General features: G+C 38.6%; 1 protein-coding gene across 2 annotated transcripts in view; it reads left to right on the top strand.

Annotated features, from left to right (window-relative positions):
• Nucleotides 1–17126, top strand: part of MAMDC2 (MAM domain containing 2) — a 185173-nt gene that overhangs the window by 128494 nt on the left and 39553 nt on the right. The window contains exons 10-11 of one of the 2 annotated variants that reach the window (XR_011649388.1): nt 12390–12483; nt 14652–14800. Coding sequence is in view for 1 of the 2 variants with exons in the window: in XM_058301686.2 (XP_058157669.1) it covers nt 12390–12483; nt 14652–14804 (247 nt within the window). In the remaining variant the exon portion in view is untranslated. Of the gene's footprint in view, nt 1–12389; nt 12484–14651; nt 14805–17126 lie in introns of both variants that reach the window. The other variant, XM_058301686.2, reaches the window with a different exon arrangement.

Below are 17126 nucleotides of genomic sequence, written 5' to 3'. Positions count from 1 at the left end.
CAGTTTCTCATTCCTCAAATCCTCACGCTCTGGCTTCCTCCTCCCCCAAAGCTCTGTCAAAGGGTTTATCAACAGCAGGTGTTTCTCCTTGAGCTTGCTGCAAGAATCATCACACCTTAGAAAATCCTTCCCTTCCCTCCAAGTTCATCCCAAGTGTTCCTTCCTTCTTGACTTCTGTTTTATTTGTTGAGGTGAGATTTGTTTAATAAAAGGGTCCTCGATCACAAATATAAGACCTGGAAGAAATGCAACTGGCAAATAAATGTACAAATATACCCAAAATATTTTTAATCAGGGAAAAATTTTTTTGATTATGAAATATCACTTTTGTCTATCAAATCAATAGCAAAATTTAAAAAAAAAATTTTAAAAAGACCTTGGCCTGTGATGTGTATATTAACAGCTATGTTCATACTGTATACTGTTTGTATAGACCCACTCATGAAGTATTATTTTTTTATTTTGTCTAAAGTAAAAAATAGATTTTTTACTTTAGACAACAAAGTATATATGTAAGTAGATAAAGATATAGCTATATAGATGTAGATACAGAAAAATAGATGTATATTACACTACCTTGGATAGGTGAGCATGCAAGGGAATAAGGAATCTCATATGCTCTGGTGTGAGAGAAAATTGACATAGTATTTCTAGATGACAATTCAATTGCATATATTAGAAAGAAAGTCCTGAAACATGCACACTTTTTGAGATAACAATTCTACTTCTCTTGATTTACCATAAGGAAATAATCATGGATATAACTACCCATATTGATCCCAGCAATGTTTGTAATATCAAGACATTAGAAACTCCCCAGTTGTCAATCAGGAGGGGGTTGGTTAAATAAGCATGGCAGAGCTAGAAAGGGGCCAGACTTCTGAAAGCCTTAAACCACAGCTCTTCATCAAGTCAAGGATTTATGCTTTGCCTTGGAAATCCATGAAAATAGGAGTAACTGTCATCTCTTTCTATGTCTCAGTCATCATTCCCATTTGGGTATTAGAAGGGACTGCTAAAAGTATCTACCATCTTTTCCTGACCCAGGAGAAGTTCATCAAGAGCAGAAGTGAGCCCTTGACGGTCAAGACAAAGACTTGAATTCCTACCCCCCCACACCCCCCCCCCCTTTTTTTTGATATTGATTGATTGTACTCTGCCTGGTCTTCTGGTAAGATTGCCATCCAAGTAAGCCACACGGTGATGTTCCATAGATACCATGATTAAATTGGAAGTGTGTGGCCAGGGATCCTCCCTAAGGGAGGTGGGCCAGAGATAAACCACACCAGGTGCCCACCCTAGAGTTGTGTTTTTCAGGCAAAAGCACAGGCAGCCTTGAGGTACACAGGAAATCATCAGTGACCCACCTGCCTGTGAGGAGTGTATGTAAAAAGCAGGAAGACATTCACACCTACTTTCTTCAGTAGCAGCTGAAAAGCTTATGGGATAACTACATGTAATAATGCCCTCATTTTTAGGTTTGGAATTAGATTCTAAAACAACGAAAAATGGTAACATCTTACCTTTCCCTAGAGTTCCTATTTTTTAGAGTCTTTACATGTTCCATTTGATTCATCAATAATAATTGTGTGGGATTAGTCATCACCCCACAATCAAAAGAGCATGACTTTTGAGTCAGACAGAACTTGCTTCCAAAACAAAGGAAAGGAAGTGAAAATAGGTGCAAATGAAGATAAGCTTGCAGGCCTGGACGTGGAGTTGTTGAGAGGAGTCTTTGCTAAGGACCTCAATGTCCAGTGTGGAGCAGGAGATGAGGCCGTCTGCTAAGGGGGAGAAGGAGGTGAGGGAATACCTGGGGGAAGAGGAGAGGTTGCTGACTAGTTCAACGTTAGCCATTTCTGAAATTCAGCCATGATCTATGTAAGATTCAGATTCTGGGGCTAGGTTACCCAAAATTCTCTATAAACAGACAAGAACAAAATGACAAGAAGCTGGTTATAAGCACTCATGAAAGATATACGTATTTGGTCTATTGCTTTTAATTAGGGTGTTTCAAGACCATGTCTTTCAGAGTCATATCTTTAAACACTTAAAGCAAAAAGGAGAAAATGAGCAGGAGGGGATGATAAAGTACGCTCTACCAGGGGTCAAGCGTACAAGGTTTCAGTTCTGGGTCTGTAGGTTGCTGTAGTATGACCTGGAGCTTTTATGGACAGATCTCTGGGTCTTCCTCATTCCAAAAAATGATCAACTTTAAGATCTCTTCTGGAACCTTCCCTCTCCTTACAATGGCCAAAAGAACTGAAAATAATGCAGATGCCTGAAATCAACTAATTGGAAGATTTGGATATTTACTACCTAAATAACAATGGAAAAATTGGGCTGGGGGCCTGCAGTCTATCACTGCATGCCCTCTAGCCCAACCTAAAGGCTGCTATCAGCAGAAGGACTCCCAGCGGGAAAAGCTGGAAGCTGGTCTATCTTTGTTACTTGTCAAAGCCAAAAGTTGAATTAAATCAGATGGGTCTTTTAAAAAGGAAAAAAGAAAACAGATGGGTCTTTTTAAAAAGTGTTGGTCAGCTAAGGACTTATTTAAAAACATATCATCATTCTGCCTTTGTGGGATCTGGAGACCAAATATAGTATCTACTGAAGGCATACTGTTAAAGTTAGCAACTCTTTCCTAAAACATGGCCTGGGTCCTAAGAATGCTAAAATCTCATACTTACTTTTCTAGATAAAGCTCCACTCAGCCTGTCTTTGGGGAGTTTTGGAAATTCCATCCCTTTAGCCAAGTGTCTTAATATTGGAATTTTTGTTTTGTTTTGCTTTACGTCTCTGTAGTTTTATTCCTATGACAACTTATTGTCAGTTAAATGAATACAATTGCCTTACACAGAATATCTTGCAGTAGTGCCAGTAGCATCTTAATAAAAGGCTCTGGGATTTCACTGACTACATTATAATAATTTTGTGAATAATTATTCCACCAACTCTGTAGTTGCCATATCCAAATGTATCTGCGCAAATGATTTCAAAGGATTCTAACCTCATCAGAAGGAAAGTTAAAATTAACCCAGATCAAACTCTTTGGTAAATTGTTGAGGTCTGCCACATTTAACATAAATTTAACTACATTCATTTGTGAGCATGGGTAATTTATGGTATTATTGGCTTAGAATTGAAATGTTTCTGTCAGAAGATGGAAGCCCATTTCTGGAAACTATCATTCACATGCTGATTATAGGTCTACATGCGGCTATCCTGTAGTAAAGTAGGTGGTGGATTAACCCCCAAATCTGGCAAACTATGTCTTTTAAACAGGCCACGGAAACTCCTTGAAAAGACAGTGAAAAGACCAGTCAATTCAGCCAGCGTTTAGCTCTTTAATACAAATACCTTTTTAACTGCACAACAAAGGTCTGTGGTTGTTTATCCCTCAGCTTTCTCCTGCAAAGCTCGATTTCCATCCTCCCCTATAAAATCCTATTTCATTGTGTTGGAAAGCCTTTAAACTATGGCATGTTATAAAGTTAAAACCAGTTATCCCAATTCTTTTAAAATCCAACCTGATTTGGGAAAACAAATTCCTAAGCATATCCATGTTTCTACTTTTTCTTTGCTGAATACTTTGACCAGGAACTTTTCTGGCCCGTTACAAGCCTAGGACAGTCTGGCCCCTTTAAATAACACAGCCTTGTTTCTGGGTTCTGCGCAGACCCTCTCCACAACCCACCCCACCTCGAAAATATCTTTAGAAGAGACTTAAAACTATATACTATGAGAAAAGTTTGCTTAGTTACCTTTTAGAATCTGCTGCTCTCATTACACTATTGCGAGAGAGTATATGACTTTTTGAAAGGGAGAGAAATGAAAACAAAGATGAAATTCTATTGCCCTTTGATATAATTAGATTGCCGTTTTCTGAGGCAGGAAATTGGAACAATAAAGCCTTGATAATCCAGGAGATGATTATTCAGTTTGAGTCCATCTCCCTGGCTTTTGCTTTTTTTTTTTTTTTTCTCCTTTGTCTTTTGTTTCCATGGCTTGAGGCTATGTCATTACTTGTTAGAATCATCACCAGGTGATATGTCAAGGAAGAGAAAACTAACTCAATCTCATCAGTTTTTTTTAATTTTAAACTTTTTAAACTTTAAAAACAACTGACCTTCTCTGAGTAGGGATAATTAAAAGATTGAACTCTGCAGTGAATCAAAAGAGAGAGTCAGCTCTGAAAGTGCCTAGTACCGGCACTGCACATAACAAGACTTCAGTAAATGGGGTTTTATAAGTAGGGCACAGCAGCTTTCTATGACCCTTGACCAGCAGTTCTGACTTGGGGGTGATACTGGCATCTAGTGGGTAGAGGCCAGGATTGCTGCTCAACATCCTGCAATGCACAGGGCAGTCTTGCACAACAAAGAATTATCTGGACCAAAATATTCATTGCCCTGAGATCGAAACATCCTGCTATAGACAACTGAACATGTGCAGGTCTATTTTTAGTAAGATAAAGAGTAAGTTAAGCAATATTGTTGATTCTTCCTTGATTAAATTTAAAATTATTTGTTTACAAATATGTTTAAATAGCGTCTTCTTTTGCTACCTAATTGTGTTTCCAACGTTAGTCTCGAAAGAGTCCATCAGCAATGAATATTGTCCATCATAAAAAAAAATTTATAGGATGACCAGTACCTAAGGACTGGAAGCTTAAGTGCACAGAAAGGGATTGATTTTACACAAATTCAATTTGTCCATAGCTTCTAAGATGTTTGCAAAAAGTCAGGAACAACTGTCCAAAGGATAGCATTTTACCTTTTCCCTCATTTTCTCCTGTCTCAGATAGACATTAATATGATGAAGCTGTCTGTGTTTTTTCTGTCTTTAGAGATATTAGCCTGTTTTGAAATACTGCCTAAAATGAAATAAACATTGTTTGTTTGTTTAAAAAAAGACCCACAAATAAACAAGAAGTTAATCCCCTCAAGAATTTAGACTGATGGACTCCCTTCTTGTCACATTCTTAAGTGGACCACATTCTTAAAGCCCTAAAAATCGTCTGAGATATCTGGCTTTCCTTTTGTTTTGTCTCGGGCCTAGTCACCATCTACTCTGACATAACCTCTCCACCTCAAGTAACCTTCAAGTTGTTAAATGGCAGCCCAAGAATAGGAGCTGACATTATCAGCATTATTAATAGGAGAGTGGAAAATTCACTGCATTAGACCAAACCAGCTGATCTTGTCTGTGCTGGAAAGTCAATCAACAATTGCCAGACAAACTTGAGATTTGAGGCCATAGTTTGCATCTAGTTACGAGCTGACTGGCATGCATCTTTCATCAGACAGGACAACTTCTGGTATGGCTGGGGTTCAAGTGTGGAAGGACAGTCTTCATCTTAGCATTTCACTCCATTCAGCTTGTCAATTCCCAGATTGCTTGTGATGCCCAACTGGAGTCAGGAAGATCTACCCAATAGGACTTTCTGTGATGAAGGGAATATTATATATCTTCTCTGTCCATTTCGGTAACCACTAGCCACATGTGACACTAGACACATGTGCCTTTTGAGCATTTGACACGTGGCTAGTGTGACTGAAGAAATGAATTTTTAATTTTAAATTAAATAGCCACATGTGGCTAGTGCCTACTATATTAGACAAGGTCAATCTAGGAAACACTAAATTGTTATTTGTGGTCTTAATTATAGATATCCTGATTATTTTTCTTCTTTTCATCTCGATTATAAATATAACAAAATTAAAGAATGTTTAGAAAATAGAAATTCTGTTTAATGTTCATAACTTCATAAGCCTAATGTAACTGTTATAATTTTAGTAAAATTTCCAGGTTTTTTTCTATGTATTTTTAGATAAGTTATGTATAACTTTTTTAAGGAGCTTTTTTTTTTACTTAATATGATGAGTGGAATATATTTCTGTACTACTGAATAATAGTCATAAACTCCCAGATCTAATGGTTACTTATTTCTTAGATTATTGTACCATCATTTATTTTATCAATCCTTCTATTGTCAAAAGTTTTGGTTGTTCTATTCATTTGTGTTTGCTTGTACGCTTTTTTGCTTGGTTTTACGGTCATTATAAAATAATGTAGTGAACATATAAAAGCATGTTAATATTTTTCCTCTTTAGAATAGATTACTCTGCCAAATGTTTGAGTCTCATTCAGGTAAAGATTCACATGGTGAATCATGTTTCACTACCACATATTCATTTTGAAAAAGTACTTTTTCGTTTTACATGTGAAAAAACAGACTTTAAAGCTGCCTAAAGGAAAGAAATCTAAGACTTTTCTCTTTGCATTATAATTCCTTAAGTTTTGAGACAGAGTAATATTCCTTCCTCTGTAACAGTAAAAATTGTCAATAAAATGCATTCAGGGCTGACAACACAGACCTTTGCTTTGCAAATGAGGAATAAGTTCCCAGTATAAATCCTACAAGTAAAATATTTTACTCATCTAAAAATGAGAACATTAATAGATGTAAGAAAAAAAAAACCTGTTTTGTTCTTTGTAAATATACAGTTATGTATTGTTGCATTGCTAAATTGTCCATTTTATAACTTAAAGCAATATGAACACAGTCCACGTTGCTCTTCACACCTCTTACTTTTAGTAAACTATTCTGAAGATCTTGGCCTAAGGCATTTGATATTTTGCACACAGATAAACTGTCACGTAATTTTTAATTTTTTTACAGACATAAATTCCATGTTCTGGTGGATTTTATCATCAAAAAATAAAGGAACCCTTCTGATAATAAAGATAAATTTAAGACTTGACATTCTGCATATTACCATAAAAAAGACAAATGTTCTCATTATTCGTATTCTGTGTTTTAGCTTCTGTTACATATTCCTTTCTTTTGTTTCAATTAAGACTTGTATTTGAAGGATTGAGCATGCACTCTGTGACCTTGTGCTAATTAAACATCGGGTTAAATATGTAAAGCAGCTTTGTAAACTGCAAAAGTGCTCATTCCTCTTTCTATATATGGAAAGTAGGCCTTAAAATTGGCCAAAAGGGGAACAACCAGCAAGATGGTGGCAGAGTGAAGAGCTCCTAGCATCAGTTCATTCTACAGGGCTGTTAGTAATCACCCAGAACTCTCTAAATGACCTGTTTGGGGACTCTAGGACCCCAGAAGAGCATCCTGCATTATTCTTGAAAGAATGGGAGGAGGATACTGCCCATGTGCTGAGAAGATCCATAAGTAGAGCGCTCCACGCCCAGGAGGCCGGTGCCCATCCTCCACTGGAGGCACAAGCTGTCTCAGGAGCTATTTTGCAGCTGAAAATGAAAGCTCCACTTCCCAAGAAGTAAGGAAGAAGAGGCAGGTGGGCACCAACTTCAGCTACCAATTAGTAAACTCAGTGGGCTAAAGTATAATCCTAAGAACAGCTAAAGTTTGAACCTGTCCAAGTCAGAAAGAGGCCAATAGCCCCCATTTTAACTCCTCCCCCTAGCATGAGGGGAAGCCAGGCTGACTGAAAATCACAGTGCTGGTAGGGGCCAGCTTCTTTCCACCCAGACTGGCCTGCAGCTGTAGCATAGGCCTCAGCCCCACCTCTAGCAGGAGGAAGCTGGCAGGCCCTGCACCAGCCTCTCCAGGTAATTACAAGTAAATCTGGCAGGCAGATGAATAGTTGGAAGTCTACTAGGACAACTGCAGTCATTTTGGACCTGCACAGTATTGAATGCTGCCCACATCTGCAGTTCTATCCCCGTCCCAAGTAGGGGAGAAAGGAGCGTGAAGCTTCATCAGTCTCTCTGGGCAGCTACAGTCTAAGCCTGTATGACTTGTATTATTACACACTCCTGTGGCTCTGTCCCTACCCCTGGCAAAGGAGAAAGTTGGGAGAAGCTTCTTTGGTCCCTGGGGAAAGGAGGGCAGCTTGAGCCTCCACAGCTTACAGCACCAACTACATGCTTGGCTCCTACTGCACAATCAGCAAGGGAGAAAGGGCAAGAAAGCCCTAAACTAAGGAGAGAAACCTGCATCCAAAATAAATACATCTAGTAAGCCAGATGCCAAGGCACTAACAAAAAATTACAATCCACACCAAGAAATAGGAAGATATGACCCAGTTAAAGGAACAAGATAAGCCTCCAGATGACAGAAAGGGGTGAGACAACAAATCACAGATGTTCAAACAAATCTCCTCAACAAATTCAATGAGATGGCTAAAGAGATTAAGGATATTAAGAAGACATTGAGGGACGCGGACTTGACCCAATGGATAGGGCGTCCGCCTACCACATGGGAGGTCCACGGTTCAAACCCCGGGCCTCCTTGACCCATATGGAGCTGGCCCATGTGCAGTGCTGATGTGCACAAGGAGAGCCCTGCCACGCAGGAGTGTCCCCCGCGTAGGGGAGCCCCACGCGCAAGGAGTGCGCCCCATAAGGATAGCTGCCCAGTGCGAAAGAAAGTGTAGCCTGCCCAAGAATAGCGCTGCATACACAGAGAGCTGACACAACAAAATGACGCAACAAAAAGAAACACAGATTCCTGGTGCCACTGATAAGGATAGAAGTGGTCACAGAAGAGCACACAGTGAATGGACACAGAGAGCAGACAACTGGGGGGCAGGAGGAAAGGGGAGAGAAATTTAAAAAATTAAATTAAAAAAAGACATTGGATAAGCACAAAGAATTTGAAAGTGTACATAGAAAAATAGCAGATCATATGGGAATGAAATGTACAATAAATGAAATTTAAAATACCCTGAAATCATATAATAGCAGATTTGAGAAGGCAGAAGAAAGGATTAGTGAACTTGAAGAAATGGCCCCTGAAGGAGAAACATACAAAAGAACAGATGGAGGGAAATGGACTTGGCACAGTGGTTAGGGCATCCGTCTACCACATGGAAGGTCCGCGGTTCAAACCCCAGACCTCCTTGACCTGTGTGGAGCTGGCCCATGCGCAGTGCTGATGCGCGCAAGGAGTGCCCTGCCATGCAGGGGTGTCCCCCACGTAGGGGAGCCCCACGCGCAAGGAGTGCACCCGTAAGGAGAGCCGCCCAGCGCGAAAGAAAGTGCAGCCTGCCCAGGAATGGCGCTGCCCACACTTCCCGTGCCGCTGACAACAACAGAAGCGGACAAAGAAACAAGACGCAGCAAATAGACACAGAGAACAGACAACCGGGGGAGGGGAGGATTAAATAAATAAATAAATCTTAAAAAATAAATAAATAAAAATTAAAATAAAAAAAAAGAACAGATGGAGGAAAGAATGGGAAAAGTTGAGCAAGATCTCAGGGAACTAAATGATAGCAAGAGATGTGCAAACATATGTGTCATGGGTGTCCCAGAGGGAAAAGAGAAGGAAAGAGGGGCAGAAAGAATATTTGAAGAATTAGTGGTAGAAAATTTCCCAACCCTATTGAAGGACATGTATATTTATGTCCAAGAAGTACAACATACTCCCACCTGAATAAATCTGAATAGACCAACTCCAAGACACATACTAATCAGAAAGTCAAATGCCAAAGACAAAGAGAGAATTCTGAGAGCAGCAAGAGAAAAGCAATGCATAACATATAAGGGATAACCAATAAGACTAAGTATTGATTTCTCATTAGAAACCATGGAGGCAAAAAGACAGTGCTATGATAGATTTAAGACACTGCAAGAGAAGAACTTCCAGCCAAGAATCTTATATCTGGCAAGATGGTCTTTCAAAATGAAGGTAAGTTTAGAATATTCACAGATAAACAGAAACTGAGAGAGTTTATAAGAAAAAGACCAGCTTTGCAGGAAATACTAAAGGGAGTGTTAGAGCCTAAAAAGAAAAAAACAGGAGAGAGAGGCTTGGAAGAGAGCCTAGAAATGAAGGTTATATCAGTAAAAGTAACTACAAGTCTCAAGAGTGGGGAAAATAAACTAAGAAAGATAAAAACCAAGTATTTAGGAATAAACTTAGCCAATGATGTAAAGCACTAGTATCAGAAAACTACAACTCATTGTTTAGAGAAATTTTCTAAAAAGACCTAAATAATTGGAAGAACTTCCCATGTTCACGGATTGGAAGATTATGACAGTTCTATTAAAGTTGATAAATGGAGTCAGTGCAATTGATAAAAATTCCACCAGCATTTAAAAAATAAATGGAAAGCACAATTATCGAATTTATTTGGAAGGGTAAGGGATCCTGAATAGCCAGAAACATCTTACAAAAGAAAAGTGAAGTTGGAGGATTCTCACTTCTGGATTTTAAATCATATTAACTAGCCACAATGGTAAAAGCAGTGTGGTACTGACATAAAGACAGACACATAGACCAATGGAACCAAACTGATGGTTTAGAAACAGACCTTCGCATTTACGGTGAAGAGATTTTTGTCAAGCCTATCAAACCCACCCAGCTCAGGCAGAACAGTCCATTCAACAAATGGTGCTGAGAGAACTGGATATCCATAGCCAGAAGAAGGAAAGAGGACTCCTATCTCATATCTTATACAAAAATTAATTCAAAATGGAAAAAAAAAACAAAAACAAAACCTAAATATAAAAGTAAGAACCAAAAGCTTCTAGAAGAAAATGTAGGAAAATATCTTTAAGACTTTGTGGTAGGTGGTGGATTCTTAAGGAGATAAGAGGAGGACTGAGATGGACTACTGATGTTTAATGTATGAGAAAGTTTTAATTAACTTTACTGTAAAAGTGTGGAAATGTGTAGTATTGATGGTAACACATTATAGTGAGTAAGAGCTAGTTTATAAATGGGAATGTAGCTGAAAACGATAGTCTAGGGATGTACGTGCCAATTGACAGAAAGCTAGAGAATAATATGGGGACTGAATGACACAGAAAACCCAGAGGTGGACAAGAATTGTGGTTGATGATACAGATGCAAGAGTGTCCTTTGTGAGCTAAAGCAGATATATATCACTATTGCAGGGTAGTCAGAATGTGGAGAAGCATGGGAAAAATGCAAATGGAATGACCTATGGGCTGTGAATATTGCAATAATAATGTAATATTCATACATCTATGCCAAAGATGCACTGTGTTGATAATGCGGGAGTATGGAAAAAGTGTGCCAAATGTATGCTATGGACCTGGTAATAATCTGATGATATTATCCCATAATATGTAACAGATGTGCCACCACACTCTGGTCTTTTGATAGAGGGGTGTGGTACAGGAATTCTGCAGATGTGCATGATTGTTTTGTAAGTTTACAACATAAAAACATATGTAAAAAAATAATTATAGGGTAGGTTGGGGGAAAAATACACCAAATATCAGATAAGGACTATAGTTAGTAGTAAGATTGTGATGATATTCTTTCAGAATTTGTAACAAATGTCTCATAGCAATGCAAGGGGGTGGTGGCGGGTTGATGTATGTATCTCCTGTATGATGATACGCATGTTTGCTTTGTAAATTCACAATTTTCACTATACACTTATTGTTTATGTATGTTCACATATAAATGATAATAATAATAATAATAATGTGGTTTGGGGGAAAATACACCAAATGTAAGATACTTTGGTTAGTAGTAATACTTTGAGGATGGTCTTTAGTCATTAGTTAAAAATATTTCACAACAATGCAAGGTTTTGTTGGTAGGGTGAGATATGATGTCCTGCATGATGTTATGTATATTTGTTTTGTAAGTTCACAACTATTTCTCTACACTTATTGTTTCTGTGTGTTTATGTATGAGTGATATACTTCAATAAATAAATTTAAAAATTGGCCAAAAGGAAAAAAAATTTAAGACATTTCCCTCTCTTGTATAATGAATGTAATACTTTGTAGTATGTATAATTTGTTTTTCCTCCACATGCAACAATAAAAATGTTTGGCCTCATGGAAAAAACTACATTTATGACTTTTATTAGTGATGCCATCAAGAGACATAGATCTTTGTCTTTGGAAATGGAATGTAAGTCTCCAGATGTCAAATCAGTGGGACTTGGTTCACAATATAAATGAAGCACATTGCCCAAAAGGTCATTTTCAAAAAACTCAATTGTGTTTGCACTGGAAATGTTTATAAAAAGGCTTGGGAAACCATCAAATCTTTATGCACTTTATGGATTATCTTGGGAAAAGATTTAAAATCTGACAGGATTTCCTCTGCCATCAATTAACCTCTAGTTTACCTCACTCTTACTGTTAACTCTTTAAAGAATACAAACTAATTTCAGCATTAGTGTATACAATATATCATTATAAGGATACTCTGCTTTAAAAATTAATGTAACTCCGCATTTATACGTAAAGTCTCCATTATTCATGCCACTGTATTCTGTTATCCTGTCATCCAATGAAAAGGGGTTTGTAGTTTATTTTTATGCACATCTGTTGTGCTAAGTAAAACCTAGGTTGAAAGAACGTCCAAGTTTTAGTTAACAGAATTCACATTTTGTTTTTATGAATTGCAGGTGGTTTTCATGAGCCTATGCAAAAGTTTTTGGGACTGTGGTCTTGTAGCCCTGGATGACATTACGATACAATTGGGAAGCTGCTGGACTCCAGGTAAGATGTCATTTTAGCTCTTTGTCTCCCTAGCCTATGCATGCCACTTCCTATTTTTCTCTGTTAAGTATATACCCATACATTTAATTGTGCTAGTCCAGCCTTTGCTTTTCTTGTCAGGAGTGCATCTTTGCAGAACTTTATGGTAGGCTTTGGAATTTAAAAATGATGATTCTAATGCAATACGTGACTTTGTTCTTGTGACTTAACCTCTGTACCCTCATCTGTAAGGAAGATAGTAAAACTACCTGCGCATAGGTGATAAGACATGCACAGCATAGAGCCTGGCACAAAATGGTGTTTTAAAAACATATAGTATAGTAAATATTACAAATATTATACCAGAAATACAATTATAATTATTATCATTATTGTTATCTTACAAAACTGCAGATGCTTAAGCAATATTGATGAAATCTTTATTACACAAATATCATGCTAAACATATCATTGTAAAGTTATAATAAAATAAATATTTTCTAAGAGAATTAAATGACAGTGAACCAAGCAGTCATGACTGTGGTAACGGTGGTAGCTGGCAGCATGATAGACATTATGTCTAAAAGAAAATGGCACAGACCTCCACCCAGATTGTTGGTCTGTATACCAATTACCATCACATCCTAAAGCATGGGATATCCATTTCTTTAACAAACATGTAAATTGTGGTACCAGTCTGGCACTGGGGATTAATTTCCGTGTTTATTCAATTGAAGGACCATTTATTTTTAGTTCCTTGATTCACTAGGCCAGGGGTTCTTAACCTTTTCTGTTCCATGGACCCTTTTGCCAGTCAGGTAAAAACCACGGATCCCTTACTAAGTCTACCCTACACTGTGTATTATTTAATAAATACATCACACCTGCACCAACATGTCCCCACAAGAATAATGGTTTTTTGAATTTCAATTCAAGCTCACAGACCCTAGTTAAGAACCCCTGCATTTCAAGGGCAATACAAATAAGATCAAAATCAAAATCTCTACACTCAAAAAGCATAGCAAGGGTGTCCCCCACGTAGGGGAGCCCCACGCGCAAGGAGTGCACCCGTAAGGAGAGCCGTCCAGCGCGAAGGAGGGAGCAGCCTGCCGAGGAATGGCGCCGCCCACACTTCCCATGCCGCTGACGACAACAGAAGCGGACAAAGAAACAAGACGCAGCAAAAAGACACAGAAAACAGACAACCGGGGGAGGGGAATTAAATAAATAAATAAAAATAAATCTTAAAAAAAAAAAAAAGCATAGAAGAGGGAGTGAGGTTTCATAAGCTTCTTCTGTATGTGAAATAAAATAACATAAAATAATCATCATGCAAGAGATAGAAGGCTGTATTTTTTGGAGAAATTTGCTAAGATATAGGCAGGTACAACCTACTTCAACTAAAGGAGACAGCCCCAGTAATACTGGGCGCTGGCACCACTCTAATAATAATTATTACTAAAGTTACTGGAGATAGCATTCAAAGACTTATATTTTTGTCTTTCGAAATGGAGAATAAAACTCCAGGTGACAAAACACCAAGTTCTACTTATTGAGAACTCCATGTTCTAAATATTTTACATACTTTCTCTCATTTAATCCACACAAGCCCATGAGGTGGGTACTATCAAGACTCCCTCATTAAAGATAAGAAAGCCAATGTACAAAAGAAATTAAATTATTTAATTTAATTTAAATTTAATTTAATTTAATTTAAATAATTTCTCCACATAGCTATGCCTCCAGAAGCACATTTGATTCTCTCACATTGTCCCCTCTTCCAAAGCAATGAGGATTCCCTTCACTCATCCTGGATTTCTCGAGGAAGCTCTGACATTATGCAATTTTGTTATTTCCCATATTTCCATCAAGGCAACATGCCTCCAATTTTCAGGGCTTTCTAAGCCCATTCACACAAGTCAGTGAAAGTTTCTTTCGCAAAGTTTCCGAGTATTTTTGGTTTTTGATTTCTTCTGGTGGAGTCCAGACTATAGCTGGAGGCATGAGCTCCGTGGAGCATGAGCTCCAGTGTAGTAGGCAACCCCCCTCTGCCGTGGAGGGCTGCCTCTCCATATGCATGGTATGGCCAGACAGCACCATCACGTAGTGAGGGCTGCCAGCGAGCCAAGGAAGTCGTACTTATTCATTGAAGTTCCTCCATAATCATAGCACCTGCTGTTTCCTTGCAGAGAGGCTTCCACCTCCACCTGGCGAGTGTACTTTTGAACAAGATGAATGTGCATTTACTCAGGAGAGAAGAAACCGTAGCAGCTGGCACAGGAGGAGAGGAGATACTCCAACCTCCTACACAGGGCCAAGGGGAGATCACACAACTGGGGTAGGTGAGTTATGCCACATGGTGCTGTTTCCTAAGGAATCCTTCTAAAATGACATTCTAGGGGTCAGCCACATTTACTGCATCTTTTTTAATGTGCAAATTTCTGGGTTTTGTCTTGAATGAACTACACAAGTGATTCTGCCTACACAGGATAATTCAGTTTGAGCGTTTGAAACCATTCTTCCTATTTAATACAGTGCTTATAAACCTTGCTTGCAAAGAGGATCTAAGAGGGGTTACACAGATATGCACACAAAGGTAATTTAGTTAGAAATAGGTTTTAAGGAGAAAAAGAGAGAAAGAAAAAGTGGGAAAAAAAAAAGATGACTGAGGCCTCATATGCAAAATGTACTGGCGGAGAAGCCTTAGAGCAGCTAAAACAAAGATGAAAATCTGAACTATACAATGTGATTCAGAGAGTCCTTGGGATCAAAGAGTGGCATAGCAAGTGGAGAGAAAAACAGAGCAATCCACCTGGAATACAGGCAATAAAGGGGTGTATTTTCTGTAGACAAATTATAAACTACAATAAAATATTAAATTCGGTCTTTTTAAAAAATCATTATCACCATGTTCAGCAATTCTAAACATTGTCTGTGATAGAGTACTCCCTGCAAAGTGGACCTTTCTCACTGACACCCTCAATCTCACTTGGCTACCACTGGATAAAAGCAAACCACTGGGTTCAGAGCAGGAGAGCTCCTCCTGGTGGTAAGTTCATAGAACTACTTCCTCAAGGACCCTTAAAGGAAAACCATTGTTTCCGTTAAATACTAAGGGGAGTGGCAGAGTGCTGCTTCTTTGGGCCTACCTCAAGATAAATGTATGGAATCTTATCACAGAACAACATACGGTATAATCTGTTGAATTGGCTAACTTGGTACGGTGCGGTCAGAAACAGCTATATTATTCTCTGTGTAGCAATCTCTTCAAATATCCTGTGAAGATTCCAAAGCTTCCCAGTCATATTGAGGTATGAGAACAGTCACAGTTCCAGATATGTGCAAAAGTCCAGTCCAATTCAAAACGTCAGTTGCTTCCCCAGTTGAATCTCCTCCCTTTCTTTCAGCTTGAGCCTGACCCGTAGTTTGGGCACAATAAAGGAGGAAACGCTGTTCTCTCACTCTCTTTGTTCCACCTCTATCCATGCCCCTTGTCTCCATGGTCCTTCATGGTCGGGGTCAGTAGAAGAGAGATTCCAGGAAAGACCTTTTTAAATAGTTAGCGCTATTTTTAATTCTCTCTTGGCTATTGAATATCCTTTTCTTTTGACAGATATGTAAATACTGACTTTTGGGGGAACCTCTGTGCCTCACCATTCTCTATTTCTGGTAAGGTACTCTCTGGTTAACCTCCTATAGCAACACCCTCTCCCCTTAGCACTTGCGCTCCAGAGAATATAACCCACATAGATCTTCCTGCTAGGGTTCCTCCTGGCAATTTTGGCTTGGATTCTTTTTAGAGCTCCCTACCATTTCCAAATGAGTGTCCATTTGGCCTCAGGTACAAATGCACTCTTGCCAGACCAAGAGGAAGATGTACAACTTAGTCCTACTGATGACCTCTCTTTCCTGTCACTTTAGCAGATTCTGGCACAATATCTCCTCTTCCTTCTCCTCCTCCCTTTCTCTCTCTCTCTCCACCTCTCTATTTTGGTTTCTGTGTGTTAGCTCTAATCACAGACAGGCATTTCTCTCACTGTAGCAAGGTGGCTGTGGGAGCTATAGCCTTTCAACATTGATTCTAGTGGAAAGAGACAACTCTAGCCAAAAATACCAAAACTGAGTCCCATTGGCTCTGACTGGCAATATCTTGAGGGCAGGGTGTGGTAAACTCATATTTTAATCCCACAGGGCTTGGATTTGTGCCTTACACAAAATAGATATTCAAAATGTCTATGGAATAAATGAATGAATCCATAAGCTTTCACAGATACATAAAAAATGGATTGTCTTTTTATTAGTAGTTGTAGGATTATTTTTTTAATATGCTGGATATTAGATCCTTACCGGATATGTGGTTTCCAAATTATTTTCTCCCATTGAGAAGGCTGCCTTTTTACATTCTTGACAAACTCCTTTGAAGCACAAAAGTTTTTAATTTTGAAGAGGTCCCATTTATCTACATTTTCTTTCAGACTGGAGTTGAGGAAAGATGTCTAAGTCAGAAGTTGTTGGCATACTGATGGTATTTAAAACCATATAAGTAGATGAGATCTAGAGCGTGCTTGTAGACTCAGAAGTGGGACAAGGACTGGACCTTGGGACACGCCAAAGTTAAGAGGTCAGGGAGAAGAGAAAAAAACAGCAAAGGAGACAGAAAATTC

This window comes from Dasypus novemcinctus, chromosome 8, assembly GCF_030445035.2.
Source record: "Dasypus novemcinctus isolate mDasNov1 chromosome 8, mDasNov1.1.hap2, whole genome shotgun sequence".
Classification (NCBI taxonomy): domain Eukaryota; kingdom Metazoa; phylum Chordata; class Mammalia; order Cingulata; family Dasypodidae; genus Dasypus; species Dasypus novemcinctus.
This window is presented reverse-complemented; position numbering and strand designations above follow the sequence as displayed.